The sequence below is a fragment of the Chrysochloris asiatica genome, unplaced genomic scaffold (genome assembly GCF_000296735.1).
Source record: "Chrysochloris asiatica unplaced genomic scaffold, ChrAsi1.0 scaffold00001, whole genome shotgun sequence".
NCBI classification, from domain to species: Eukaryota; Metazoa; Chordata; class Mammalia; order Afrosoricida; family Chrysochloridae; genus Chrysochloris; species Chrysochloris asiatica.
In genome coordinates, this window is record NW_006408519.1 from 25187292 (window position 1) to 25202300 (window position 15009).

Sequence of the window (15009 nt, forward strand, 5' to 3'; positions counted from 1 at the left end):
GATTTACACCCTCAGAAACCCTGTACAGGGTCGCTATGGGTCGGAACCGACTCGACGGCACTTAACAACAACAACAACAACAAAAGAGTAAGACACCAAAATATCATCCTCCAAGGTAACAATCACATAGCTTTTGCTATATGCTTAATTCCAATCTAAATTTAACCCAAATTATATGCATCCATAAAGAGCTCTGGTAGTGTAGAAGTTACAAATCAGGCTGCTAACCTCAAGGTCAGCAGTTTGAAACTAGCATGGGAGAGAGATGGGGCTTTCTGCTCCCGTACAGATTTACAGTCTCACAAACACTGTACAGGTTTTGTACAGTCGGAACTGACTCCATAGCACATACCTACCACCACCACCATATGCATATGTGTATACAAAGGGGCTTCAAAAATTTCATGGACGCATGGAATTTAAAAAAATGGAATTTTTTCACAAACTTTTGGAAGCTCCCTTGCACATGTATGTATATATATGCATGTATATATGTATGAATATGTGTGTGGATAAAGGCATAAACATATGTGTATACATGCATATATATACATATTTAGGGAGTTCCAAAAAATGGAATAAAGAGATAATGGAATTGTTCCGTGAACTTTTTGGAGCCCCCTCATATAGGAAGGAGTCCTGATGTGGTACTGCAGGATAATGCGCTTGACTGCAAAGTCACTACCATTACCAGTGGCTCTGAAAGGGTTCACAGTAGACGGTCCTGGATAGAGTGGGAGAAAACTGTGACCTGAAACTTAAAATCATAAGAAAGACTTGGTCGGATAGACCAGTGGATCCCTCAGACAGTGGCTCTTAGTCACTTTTCAGGTCTGGTACTGAACTCAACCCCGTGGCTCAGTTTTTAGCCAAACAACAGACAGGTCTACAAACAAAAACAATAACACTAGGAAAGTGGTGTGGTGGTAGTGGTGTGCCGTGTAGTGTACTTGGTTCCAACTCATAGTGACTCTGCATAGGGTTTCTGAGGCTGTAAATCTTTACGGGAGCAATCGGCACTCCTTAGAACAATCAACCAGTTGTTGTTGTTGTTAAGCTCAGTTGAGTCAGTTCCGACCCACAGCAGCCCTGTATAGTGTTTCCGAAGAGCAGCTGGTGAGCCTGGACCGCCAACCTTGAAGGACAGCATTTGTTCAAGGACAAACCTCAGGAGGCAGGAAGGTTAAGAAAGAAGGAGTGGAAATGGGAAGAGGGATGTTGCCTTCTGGGAATGACAATCAATGACATGAACTAAAACGTGTACAAATTGTTATATTGAAACCTGATTTTCTCTGTTAATCTCCACCCAATTCACAATAACAAGTTTAAAAAAAAAATAAGAAGAAGAGATTCCTCCTACTTCTTTCCTTTCTAATCTTTACAAACAGCTGTCACTTCCCAATGGATTTTGCCAATTACATTTACAAAAATGAAGCATCCCCTTCAATGAGGCAACTTAGAAACCATCAGGGTCTAAGTGTCCCACCAAGCTAATGGGCAGCTCATAGACAAGACCGAACCTCTTGTTGAAAAGTCTACTTGTAAACAGAACTTTATGGCTATAAATATGCTTCAAATTAAGTGCTTTTCAACAAGATAGATGGCAAATATTTATATGTGCCATTCTTAGTGATATTTACAGAGAGAAATTAATTTTCACAATTACCCTAAGAGATAGTGCCTGCTATAAGCACGCCCATTTGTTGGATTTTTAAGATTGAGGCATAGGGAGCTTAAATGACTGCAGGCTATTTAACAAGCAGTGGAGGTAGGATTTGTACCCAAGTAGTCTAGTTTTGGGAGTCCTGGTGTGACACTGTGGGTTTAATATGCTAGGCTGCAAGGTCATTTGAACCACAAGGCAGGAGGTGCAAGCTCACCAGCTGCTCCTCGTAAACCCCATACAGGGTCGCTGTGAGTTGGAACCAACTCGACAGCACTTAACAACAGCAATAAATTCCAGCTTTTGGAGTCCTGGAGGGCACTGCAGGATACTGCACTTGATTGCAAAGTCAGTTTGAACTGCAAGGTCAGTGGTTCAAACTCACCAGCAGCTCCTCGGACCCCTATAAAGGGTCACTATGAGTTGGAACTGACTCCACGGCATTTAAACAACAACAACATTGCAGTTTTGGAGACCCAACCACTTACTTAACCCACTATGTTACCACTATAACAATTTGGTATCTTAAAAATCAACTTACATTTAGGATTATTGCTAAATTTGGATCGGATTCTTCCTAGAGATCCAGGCACTAAAATAACATCATCCACATTTGTCAGGTAATTGTTCAAGAACTCAGTTCTGCCACAGGTGACATCCTCCATTCCTGTGGGAAGGGAAAACAATAGCTGAAAATATTGAAAATTAAATCTTAAAGTTAATATATTAGCACAGACACTAGGGATTCAGTGTCTGCGACTGGTTGTTACCAACTTTGTGGGAGGTACCTTCTTTTTTGAGATTTTCTAATTTGGCTTTAAAATTTCTAATGATTCTTTATATGAATCTGTGATTTGGCATGTGTTTCAACCACATCATCTTGTAAGCACTAGAAGGCAGAATGCATTCTCTTGAGTATCATTTTAAGTCACTCAGCGAAAACTGCCAAGATAAAAGAAGTACCCATAATTAAAAAAAAAAAATCTATTTACACAGCCATTATGAAAAAGATCTATTTGCTACAAACTTTTCCCAGCTGGGGGTGGTGTAAACAAATGGAGTGTACCCATTCTGTGTCTTTTACAAAATGTAATTTCCCAGTTCTCTCTTCCATATATCTCCTGTCTTGAATACATAATCACTAGTCCTTGCTCTGTCTCCACTGGTGGCCTTGGATTGTTACTGACAAAACAATATTGGCAACAAGATATGAGAAAGAAAAATGTGAGCCCCAAAGACTGTTCAAAATGAAAAACAAAATAACCCTTAAAATAAGTTGTAAACAATGTAATGAGTCAGAACTGAAAGCTGGCAACCAAAACTTACAAAAGGGTCTACCTACTGCCCTGGAGTTGATTCTGACTCAACACAGCCCTATCCCAGAGGGCTTCCACGGTTATAAATCTACATTGAAGCAAAATCTACATAGAAGCAAACTGCCCTGCTTTCTCCCACACAGTAGCTGGTAGGTTCTAACCATTAACTTTCTGCTCAGCAGCTGAGTGCCTGAACCACTACTACCAGGTAATTCTATTAACCAACAAATATTCCTCCCTGCTCCAAAATTAAGTTTCTTGTCTCCCCCAAAGAAAATTGCTTGATTGGTGTTTAAAAACAAAACAACAACAACAACAAAATAAACTTTGAATAAGAGATAGTAGAAACGAGTCAAGACATTCTGTTGTCATTTTGGAAAGGTATTAAGTTTACATGGAACTATGAGTTTAAAGAGTCTGTGGTGGTACCACCCACAGGCACCTAAGAAGAAGGCCCAGGAGATCTACTTCCAAAAGGTCACAGCCCTGCCAACCCTATAGAATACAGTTCTGCTCTGTACACACAGGGTTGCTATGCGTCAGAATCAACTTAACGGCAACTGACAACAACACTGTGCAGGTTTAAAAGTGTTGCTTCGCAAAATCTAATGCTTGGGTTCTTCTCTAAGTGGGGAAATAAGAAATTCTATAAAGGGACTCCCTAAGGTTTTGGAATAAACAATACAAGAGACTCCAAAAAGTTTGTGAGAATATGGAGTTAAAAGATAATGGAATTTTTCCCACAAACCTCTGCCCCCTGGCATAACCCATAATTGCTTGGATCTGGTAAAATTCAGACCATCACTTTCTGATACCCAATGCCAGATACTTTCTCTTCAATATGAATTCGAATCAAGAGAGAGAAAAACATATCAAGAGAGTACAAGAGTTATCTGGCCTTTTAACTTTCAAACCCTCAAGAAGAAAAATAAATACAAGCAACAGTGTCACACAAGGCTTAAGAGGTAGAGTATAATTTGAACTCCCTTGACCATGCTAGTTTTTAAGAAAGAGATGTTCTGGTTTCCCCAAATGAAAAGATCTACTCATTTCAGAAACCTACACATGGGCAAGACAGGGGATTCATTCATCAGTGACTTCCAAGATGGATCAGCATGTGACTCCGTGGTACTCATCTACTCCTCCAACATCCGGCTCCAGCACATGACCTAAAGTTCTTGTCACCTCTGGGCAACTTAAACAGATCCAGCTGTGTCACATGCTCCAAATTCACTGTCCTGTCTACAGCTCTCCTCTAAGCCAAACTCATGAACATGATTCTGCTCAGAGTAAACATTCATTCTCCACAGATAAGCAAGTCTGTCCTTGCAGCTTTCTTCCTCTCCAGTTTCCCATCCAACTTCTACCCTCAGGAATTCTGGAGAGAAAACCTGAGGTGCAGAAGTTGAGCGCTTTGTCTAGGGAGATTTGCCTGCCATTCTTAACAGAATTGCCATAGTTCCACCCAAATTGCCAACCAACTTCCCTCTCCCAAGCCCCTCTATGGTGCTGTAGGATTAGCATTGAACTGCTAACTAGCCACAAGGTTGGCAGTTCAAATCCACCAGCCACTACTTGGAAACTCTATTCAGGGTCACTATAAGTCAGAACTGACTAGAGAGCATTTAACAAGTTCCTCTGCTAGGATGGCAGCCCACCATTCCAGGACCCCCATTTCAATTGGATCGTTTCTGGAATGCAGGAGACCTACTCTAAAACTCAATCTCCATTCTTGTGAAATAAGAATGCTCTCCTAGGGTCCCTGCTCCAGCCCTGTAATTGTATATTGCTTACAATGCTCTTCTTATTGTTAAGTGCTGTCAAGTTGGTTTCAACTCACAGAGACCCTGTAGAGGGTTTCCAAAGAGAGGCTGGTGGGTTTCAGGTGCCAACCCTGAGGTTCGCAGTCCAGTGCTTATTCTACAGCATCACACCAAGATTGTTGATCACCTCATAAAAGGAGTCACAGATTTCTCAACTTTTAAAATTAACTTAGAAAAATTAGGAGTCAAAAATCAATGAAATGGCACACAACAAGAATGACTTCTCCAGCATGGGCCTTAGTTTCCTTGAGTGAAGACGAGGAAACCATTCTATTTATACATTATTCCTCGGACAAGAATCCTAGGTGTCTGGCTCCTTATCATATTTGGACTTATTTCTCAACCACATCTTTGTAGTGATGTCTGGCACAGATGTCCTATTATCACCTGCTGGCATCACATTCATAGGGAAAGCCATGAACATCATAGCAAACTGTCTGCAACACTTTAATAAAAGACAGACTTTTGTACCAAAACCTTTCCTGGAAAGAATATAAAGATGCAGGAAGTCCCTGCTTTCAGTCAAATTGAAGCCCAGGTCCTCTCAGCGCATACATATCAATGGTGGCCTGATGGCTTCCTTTCCCACCCTGAAAATGAGGAGAGGATATGAGGAACACAGCCAGGCTTTCTGAGAGCAAGGGCTCCTTTCCTCAACCCCACTACTGATGGATCTGCCCCACCAGCAGAGGAAAAACAAAGCTTTACCATGATCTCCAACAAAGATGACGTTTACACAGCGATGCAGCTTTAATTGTTTCAGTCCATCCATTAATTGCCCCACGGTTTTGTCAATTTCCCTCAGAGGATTTGTCATCTGGAAAAAGGAGCAAGTTAGTCCCTAGAGCTTTTTTTTTTTCCTTTTCAGTTTCTCATAAGTCTTTCTTCTATCTCTAGAGCATTCTGGAAAGAACAAACAAACAAAAAAACACCAACTTCAGGCCCAGAGGCAGAGCTTTATCTAGAGAGATCTACCTGCCATTCTTAACAGAAATCTGTTCTGAACACTTTATATTTGCATTCCTTCCAGAGATTTAAAACATCTTCTCATCCACTTTCCTTAAGGATTCTTTTTCATATAAAAAAAAAAAATAGCAAATACTAGGGGACTTTTAAAAGTTTGTGGAAAGATTCCATTATCTTTTCATTCCATTTTTCCATGAACTTTTTGAAGTCCCCTCATATTACTAAGGGACATTCTTTTTCAGAGATTTTTCAAGAAAGGTCTCATCAGACAAATAAATGGCCTTCCTAAAAGAAAACAATGTTCTTTAAATACCAAGAATGTTGAGAGTAACAGAAAGACAGGTAAAAGCACATGTTCCCTGGGTAAAAGTACATGAGAAATTGGACCGTGGCAAGAAGATGCAGGCTACATATATCAAAAGCAGGTGATGAGATAGTAGCCTTCCACAGGATGCTGAATTGGCACATCATCAATACAATGAGATCCACCGAAGGTCCCAAAAGACTCCACCAGCAATTTCTGAGGGTAATGGATTCTTAACAGAAGAATCTACTCTTTAAGAAAAAAGTCACTGTTTCTCAAATTAGCTCCTTTAAAGGTTAATTTGAGTGCAACAGGAATCTACAAGAGTCTTAAATGAAGTGAGTTATTGAGGCTATTCTAGAAGGTTTCTTATGTAGCCTAATGAAGAAAGAAAACTCAGTTGTTCTCTGAAACATATTTCCAAAGCCTCCGAAACATAATCCATCTCTCATCTTGTTGCTTCAAATGGAAACTTCTAAATGCATGCATGCTCCCACACTCCCACATACTAGAGGCTTCCCTTCCACTCTCTCATGTCCAACTCGGCAGCGGGAAGATTTTCAAGAAAGATCTCAGCAGACAAATAAAAACTTGACAACATTTTAGATAAATCATGCAACCCAGCTACAGCCATGCGTCTACACCCAAGATGACTGAGATAAAAACAGAGGGATCGCACATCATTTTGACTCAGACACATAATATTATCTTCCATTAGCATCTTCTCAGATGAATCAAGACCTTCCCTCATAGACGTTCACCAGTGAAATCAGGTGCAGGCTTTTTCTTCAAGATGAGCCAGTGTTTCATATCCTGCCCCAACTAGTAAACTGCAATGGCAAGTTTCAGAATAATCTGTATAATATAATCTGGATGAACTAAATGCTGTAGGACTAAGTGGCTTTACTTCTGAGAAAACCATGTCCTCCTCTGAGATCTTTGGCTAGGTAAAAGAATACAAAATATACAACATATGTTGCTTCTTGGCAAGGCCTTCCTCTGCTTTGACTCAAAAGACAACGAAGGTAAAATCAAGTACCTACTTCTTAGTAATCAGCTGAGACAATCAGCAATAAGATATTGCTTCAAAAGTATTTGGAGATTTCGGAAAAAGTAATAACATTTAGGATGTTCTGAATATACTGGAAAGGATAGATATTACTCACATCACTCTGAGAGGAAAAACCACGCAGTGTTTTCTGACCATTGTCTTCTTTTTCTTACTGTCTCAACCATTCCCTTATCTATCATCTAAAAACTTTTTTGATCCCTGAAGGTTTGGACCACTAATGTAAATCACTTCCCTGTTGGGTTTTATTTTACAGTCTCTTTATGAACTCTCTGCAGCATTACTGGATAATTCTCAAGATTCAAGCTTACAAACTATCATGGCAAATTTTGTGAATCAGTACAAACAAAATCAACAGCCTTCTGAACAGTCACTCAAGCCTAACGGTTAATTTGAGTTTTAGGACCGCTAACTGGAGAGAAAGCTAAAGTCCCCTTTCTTTGTCTTGCTCAGGCAGAGTTCGGGAGTCTTCACATCAGTGTTAACCTCTGAAGTGTCAGATTCTTCTGGACTCAAAGCCAAGGACGACACACCAGAGTTTTTCTAAAACTCATTCAGCAGATTTTCAAGCCAAGAACTGAGGGAAACCATCAACTCAGGTCTGCCCGCCACAAAGCTTTGGAACAATAGATACACTTACTTTGTCCTGACGTGCTTCCGCAGCATAATGATCCATCCTAGGTAACTTTCTTCTTCTTTTCTTTGGAGGAGCAACTGGTCTTTCCTGTCTCCTCTTAGGGACAACTTTCCTCTTAGGTCTCTTAGCCGGAGTAACAAATGAACCATAACTACTGTCCTGTACTGGCGGATAGAGATGTCTGGACTCAGAAGTCGTCTGTCCCTCAGGGTCAGATAATAAAGCTCACACTTTGCCACTTAGGGGCATCAGAGTCTTAGAAAAACTAAGACTCCTTAAAGTGATGAAAAGTTGGTATAAGGGATGGTTTAGGGGACTCTGGAGAGAGAGAAACCTTCTCAATTGCTCTTCATGTTTCTTCACTGAGAACAGGAATATAATTTACAAAGCCAGTCTCTCGAAGCTCAGGAGCCTACTCACGGATACTCTGGAAGGTGCTATAGAAGAGAAGTTCTACATTCCATAACTCTTATATTAGGGAGTGACTGGTCCTTATCTTTGGAATGTTCTCCATTTACAAAGTACTGGCTTAAAACGGAACCAGAATACTAGTAATCTGGTCACTTCAAGGTGGTCATGGGGTTCATGTACAGGATTCCAATTCAGAATCTGACAAGTATCTGCTCATACCACCAAATACATCGAAGAACTGTCACCTCCATTGGCAAGTATCAAGTAGAAAAAATTAAAAGCCAAAGAAGGAGTGAAAAAGCTTTATGAGTATTCTTTGTTAATCATGAAGTTATTTCACAAATCAGGGCTCTCAGAAGGAAGGAGACGGTCTTATGGACAATTTAGGCACCCAATACAGATGAAATCTAAGCAAAAGAGTAACTACAAGTAGAACTCTCTCTCAAAAATTCTCTTTTAAAATTAGGTCAAATTTTAAAAGTCACCAAAATCTCTACATACAAGATGGACTTATACACTCTATCAGAAACCCCAATGGGGGAGGCGGGCAATGTTATACTTTTTGTTTTCCCTTTTAAATCCAGGCTGACACATAAACTAAGTAAGGGAGATAAACTTTTGGGACTTCCAAATGTCAGAGAAAAACAGGCCCCTGATTTGCTGATGGTGCAAAGGTGAATTAAAGCTGCAAGCACTGCTGTTTTACTTAGGCGGCTTCTCTTGGTTGGACTGTTCAGAGAGTCATTCGGATGCAGGAAGGGAAGAGTAACAATGTTAGTGTATCCAAGAGGGACATCTGCCATGCGATCCCACTGTTCCAAGGCAAAGCGACTGCTAAGGCACTTCCATTTCTGTCTCATCCTGTCTTCCCGGCGAAGCCATTAAAAGACACAGCCCCACAGACTCGGGTTTAGGTTTGGTTTGGTTTTTAATGCTTCTAGTTTTTAGTTAAACTTCCATGAGAAGTGCAGCACAAGGGAGAAGAGGGTTTCCCATGTCAAGGTCACCGAATACATTCCGCTAGTACTCACACTGGCCCATCACACACTAGGCTATTTTCAAGAGACCTCAACATTCCGAAGACTCTAGAGGCGAGCCCTTCCAATGGCAGTGGGTTAGAAGAGCAGCAGGGAAACAGGGTTTAGCAAGATGGGCTTTCATCCAAGGATTATATTGCATGTATCTCCTCCCTCGAATGTTAGAGGTCAACCAAAGCTAAGTTCTCATCAACCAGCCATACTTTAGCCTGACTTGAGAAGATTCAGCCTGAGGTTATTTAAAGGATGGAAAGGTAGAGGAGCAAATCTCCCTGCTTTTCAGAAGGATACTTTGCCATCTGAAGGTGGGAACTAGCCAGCCAAAGCTCTGCCTCTAGGCCTGGAAGAGCAGCCGAACGAAGAGTCACTGAGAAAGCGTAGAAGGTCAAAAAGAAGACTGTGCCAAAAATCAAAAGCAAGCATATTTTGGGACATTCACCATTACACTATGAAACCAGGAGCAATAGTCCATCATTACTTGAAGCTATTGGCTCAAAGTTTGGTCATCTCATTTAATAGCCTTTGAGAATGATTTTGAACAAATTACACTCAAATACTAGATGAATTAAACACCCACATCAACAGGACTCTTCATATTGTAGTAAGCAGCATGTTGCTAGAAAGAATCATTTCAATTAAACTTCAAACACAAGGCATTTTTCTCATCATATATAAGAGACAACACATTTCTAGTTTTTAAAAATAAACTTTCAGCTTACATAATCTTTGCATACACACAGATGTATATAGAGAGCAACATCAACAAATTCATTTAGAGCAGAAGAGTTTGTCGATTTACTTTGGTTTTGTGGTTTGATTTTTGTTGAAATAAGATTTCAAGAATCAAATGAGAAATAGTGGAAACCTGAAAATATTTGTCTTATGAAAAGTAACCAGGTTAGGATGATTGAAGAGACACTCAAAGATTCCTAACCAAGAGTGTCTAACCCAGAGACTATTGAAGAATACCCCTAGTGCAATAACTAGTGATTGTGAAAAGAACATTGCATAACTATTTTCAATTTTCTATTTAAAAATAGCATACGACAAAAATCCCTGTTTGTATGTTTATGAACAACTCTTGATCCAGAGCCATAATTAATGCAAATTAAAGCAACCATTATCTTCCTTTAGTCATTCATTGTTCAGTACTTAAAGAAAAGAGTGCTAATTCATTTCTTCATTAATATATACACACATACATTTTCAAATAGATCATTGTAACTAAAAATACATATTTGGAATCCAAAGATAGTGCCTCGGGAAAGGCCATGCATATTAAGTCAGAGAACTTTGAAGGTAACTTTCAAGTTATATACATGTATCCTGTGTGAAAAAAAAATCAAATTTTGACACAAAGACAATATAATTTGAACATACGTTTATCAGTTAGATTGGTAGTCTGAACATCTGAGGCTCTGTCTACAAGTTCGCCACTTATCAGTCATGTTCCTGACCAGCCCCTAACTTTTCCAAGTACCAGCGTCCATGTAAAAGAATGATGATAGCATCTCTGTGTTGCCCACCTCATGGGATCTTTTAAGGGACATTGTTATCTAAGCAAAACTGAGTCTTTAAAAAGCGCACATGTTATTAATAAGCGCGGTCAAGTCAGTTCAAACCCATAGCGACCCTGTATAGGGTTTCCAAGGAGCGGCTGGTTAGTTTGACCTTGCAGTTCAAACCGACCTTGTGGTTGAGTGCTTATCCTACAGCACCTTATGTGGAACTATTTAATTATTCTTGTTTTTTCAACCTTTAAATAAAATGTAGTTCTTTTATTCATGTTAGATCAATTTCAAAGCATGGCATACTGAAGATAAAATACCTATCCTTCCTTGCTCTGGCTTTCTACCTGGCAAAGTAAAATTTGTTTCATGTATGCTGATGTTTATCTCATTTCATCGTTTGTGTTTTAATCATGGCAACACTAAACATCATAGAAATAAAGGAAAAAGAGCATAAAGTTAAATAACTTCAATGATGTAAGACAAACTAAGAATGGTTTCACATGGCCATTAGTATCTAGTGCTTAAAAAAAATCACCACACAACAGATAACCTGTACACCAGGTTAAAACAATCAGAAATACATAGGGCTCCTCTTTATTTAGACATGATGCATTTTGCTCAAAAATATTTAAACCAATATACACATACCCAAGACTTCATTTTGCTTGGTTCCACAACCAACACCCATGGAAGCAGCAGCCAAGAAATCAAAAGACATCACATTAGGCAAATCTGCTGTAAAAAGACCTTTTAAAGTGTTGAAGAGCAAAACAATTAGTTTAAGGACAAAAGTGTGCCTGACCCAAGGCATGGTATTTTCATTTGCCTCATATGCATGTGAATGTTGGATAATGAATAAAGAAGACCACAGAAGAATTGTTGTATTTTAATTATGGTGTTGGAGAAGAATTGTAAAAGTACCATGGACTGCCAGAAGAACAAATCAATCTGTGTTGGAAGAAGTACAGCCAGAATGCTCCTTAGAAGCCAGGATGGCGAGACTTCATCTCTCTATACTTCAGACATATTATCAGAAGGGACCAGTCCCTGGAGAAGTACATTATTGTGGAGGGTCAGTGGAAAAAAGGAAGACCCTCAATGAGATGGACGGACACAGTAGTAACAACTATGGTTGAAACGTAACAATTGTGAGGATAGCACAGGATCCGTCAGTGTTGGTTCTCTTATATATAGCATCACTGTGAGTGGGAACCAAATCTATGGTACCTACCAATAACAACATCTCTAGCTCATACTTACGCAGAACATAGTGACCTTAGTGGCAGCCCACGTGTTGCCTTGGAGTCCTTGTGTGGTGTTGTAGAATAAGCACTAGACTGATAGCAGCAAAGTCAGAGGTTCAAACCCACCAGTCACTTCACAGAAACCCTATACAGGATTGCTATGAGTTGGACTGGATTTGATGCCATTTTAACAACAACTTATTGTCACAAACTATTAGAGAACTTAGTGTTCCATCAACAGAAATTTTCTTAACAACTTTTTGTCCCAAATCAAGTTTTATTACATTGATGTAGACCTTAGTACCTATAAAGAAAAAGAGGTTAAAAACCCTTTAAAATATGAAAAGCTTTAGATTTGCAAAACCAATCATATGTTCAAATGATTTATTCTGAAATTCCAGAAAGAATTCCATCTCTATAATGGAAAAAGAACATTAAAAAGAAAAATTCACCCACAATCATTCTTTTCTCACTACCTACTGGTATGGCACTGTAGGATCAGCACTGGACTGTGAACCACAAGGTCAGCAGTTCAAACCTGCTCCTTAGAGACCCTATACAGGGTCACTATGAGTTGGAACTGACTCAAAGACACTTAAAAACAACAAATCTTAAATTATGCTGGACACTGTCTTAAAACAGGTTGCCCTCTACTAAGATTTCTGAATGTTGGTTCACACTGCTCTGTTAAGTGATTCATTAAACAGCGTATTTCTCTCAATTAAGAATTCATTTCACTTTTTGGAGTGATGATTTTATTAACACTTTCAATTGTGTTTATGGTTTTACAGGTGTAGACACGTGTGAAAATGTATATTAAATGCCAATGCTTTAACACATGACGAGGTGACTGCACTTACTAAGGCTATTGAGGGGCACCTGTGCTGCCCTGCTCTCAGAACTGCAAGAACCGAATTATCATTTTGAGGAAGCTAAAACTCAGCTGCAATGCTTAGTATTACATGTTGAATTACAGGTCAGGGAAGACATGTGCCCATGTCTTCCCTGACCTTTCACCTTATGACTGAGCCTGCAGGGCTGGGAGACATTTCATTTCTCATTGACACCAAGTTTAGGATATGTTTGAATACAAAATCAATCTGAAAATCAAGTTCCTGCAATTGATAGGCATGTTCTGGATATTTCAAAGGTTCTTAGTCTAGTCATTGAAGTTCTGGTGTGGCGCTGTGGGTTAGTGCACTGAACTGCAAAGTTGGTTTGAACTGCAAGGTCGGTGGTTCAAACTCACCAGCCACCCCTTGGAAACCCTATACAGGGTCGCTATGGGTTGAAAGTGTCATTATTGACTATGAATAAACTTTGTAGGTTCAAACTATCCCAGAGATGCTATACAAATTAGATCCGAAGATCAGGTAGCCCGAAAGTATAGGTTCTCAGGCAGATGATAAGTTACTAACCTCAGAGCCGAAAGGACCATATTTGTGTCCAGCGAAATCAGGTTGCTCCGAATAGAAGGCATAGACTGAAGGCCTGTGAGCAAATCAAAGTTCATTATCTCCCCAAAAACATAGAGAACAACTATCTCTTAAGATTTTTTTAATCCTCTCAAAGATCTGCCAAACACTGGTTTTATTTGATGGGAAACTCTTCACTCTTATTAAATTTTTATTCTTATTGCTTCTACAACCACCATCCCCTTCCTACCTCTACTGTGTAAACATTACGGTCTTCAAGTATCAAAAATCACAAAGGAAAACATCAAAGTGAACTCAGCTCTTTGATGCTCAAGATACTAAAGCCCAGCCCAGTGATAACTCCCATGGGACAGTCACTCCGCAGCCAGAAAGAAAGACCCCTTTAAAGGTGAAAGTCAGTCTTCATGTCTCCCTAATTCTTGGGAGGCTGCTGGTTCACTTATCAAAGCCCCAAACTCCCTTAGCTCTGATGTCAGAATCAGGATTAATAGTTGCAGTGATCCATGTAATTAAATGGTCCCCAGTAACCAACGTTCATTGTATCCTTCTTAGGGAAGTAATGCTTAAGGCTAAGAGCCATAAAGTGTTTAATAATATAAAATCTTGGCTGTGGTTCTATTTCACTGTCCTTCTAGCTTGTCACCCAAGTCTAACCTAAGATGGAAATTTACTGAAGGCAGCAGAGGGAAAGGCGGGAGAAGGGAACAAATACCTCTCGTTGTCTGGCAGAGTGAGCCACTGCAGGATGGTTAATATTCTCCGCTCGTGAGGGATGACACTGCGGAGCAATAGTAAACACAGCATGCTGTTAAGTTGCATCTCCACCAGCCCCAGCGGATGAGTACTTGTTCTTGCACACAGGCCAAACGCACTCGATTTCCCACAATGTGTTTTCACTTCGGAGTAAGTAAAAGACCCTCTTTAGCATTTCTTCTTCCATTTCCATTTGCAACCTATTACACTGCTCAGCCTCTGCCACAGAGACAAGACTGGAAACTCTGATTCAGAGCCAAAAGGAGCAGCCCTTCTTGCTCATCAGAGACTCTGCTACAGGATGTGGCAAGGCGGACCCACCACTGCAGTTTAGTGGGTAAAAGCATGAGCTTGGCCACAGACAGACCAGTACTTAATCCCCAATCTGTCACTTCCTGGCTGTGTAACTCTAGGTCTCTGGACCTGCAGTCAGCATCAATTTACACCATCTGTAAAATAAAGATAATAGCAAGCTCGCTGCCCAGCTTTGCTATAAGATTACGTAAACTCAGTGGCACGAAGCAGTCCTAGTACATAATTAGTGCTGAAAGACTTGCTGTTTTTAATGAAAATTTTAATTAGTTATAGCACTGCTTCTAATTAGCTATATAGCTTTGGGAAACTTTTATTTAACCTGAAACTTTTAGTTCTTCTAAAAAATACAGGTTAAGGAAAGTATTGTTGAAATTCTCTTCCAGCTCTATACAAATCTATCACGAATGTTGTTGTTGTTGTCAGGTGCCATCAAGTCAGAACCGACTCATAGCGACCCCATGCACAGCAGAACGAAACAATGTCCGATCCTGGGCCAACCTCACTACCGCTGCCACACTTGATGC

General features: G+C 39.9%; 1 protein-coding gene across 3 annotated transcripts in view; it reads right to left on the bottom strand.

The window, feature by feature from the left end:
* ENPP2 (ectonucleotide pyrophosphatase/phosphodiesterase 2) overlaps window positions 1–15009 on the bottom strand; it is a 102670-nt gene that overhangs the window by 42549 nt on the left and 45112 nt on the right. For 2 of the 3 annotated variants that reach the window (XM_006830672.1, XM_006830671.1), the window contains exons 10-13: window positions 14130–14195; window positions 13400–13472; window positions 5511–5619; window positions 2205–2330 (exon numbers count right to left, since the gene is read on the bottom strand). In XM_006830672.1, coding sequence (XP_006830735.1) covers window positions 2205–2330; window positions 5511–5619; window positions 13400–13472; window positions 14130–14195 — 374 coding nt within the window. Of the gene's footprint in view, window positions 1–2204; window positions 2331–5510; window positions 5620–7781; window positions 7938–13399; window positions 13473–14129; window positions 14196–15009 lie in introns of all 3 variants that reach the window. The other variant, XM_006830670.1, reaches the window with a different exon arrangement.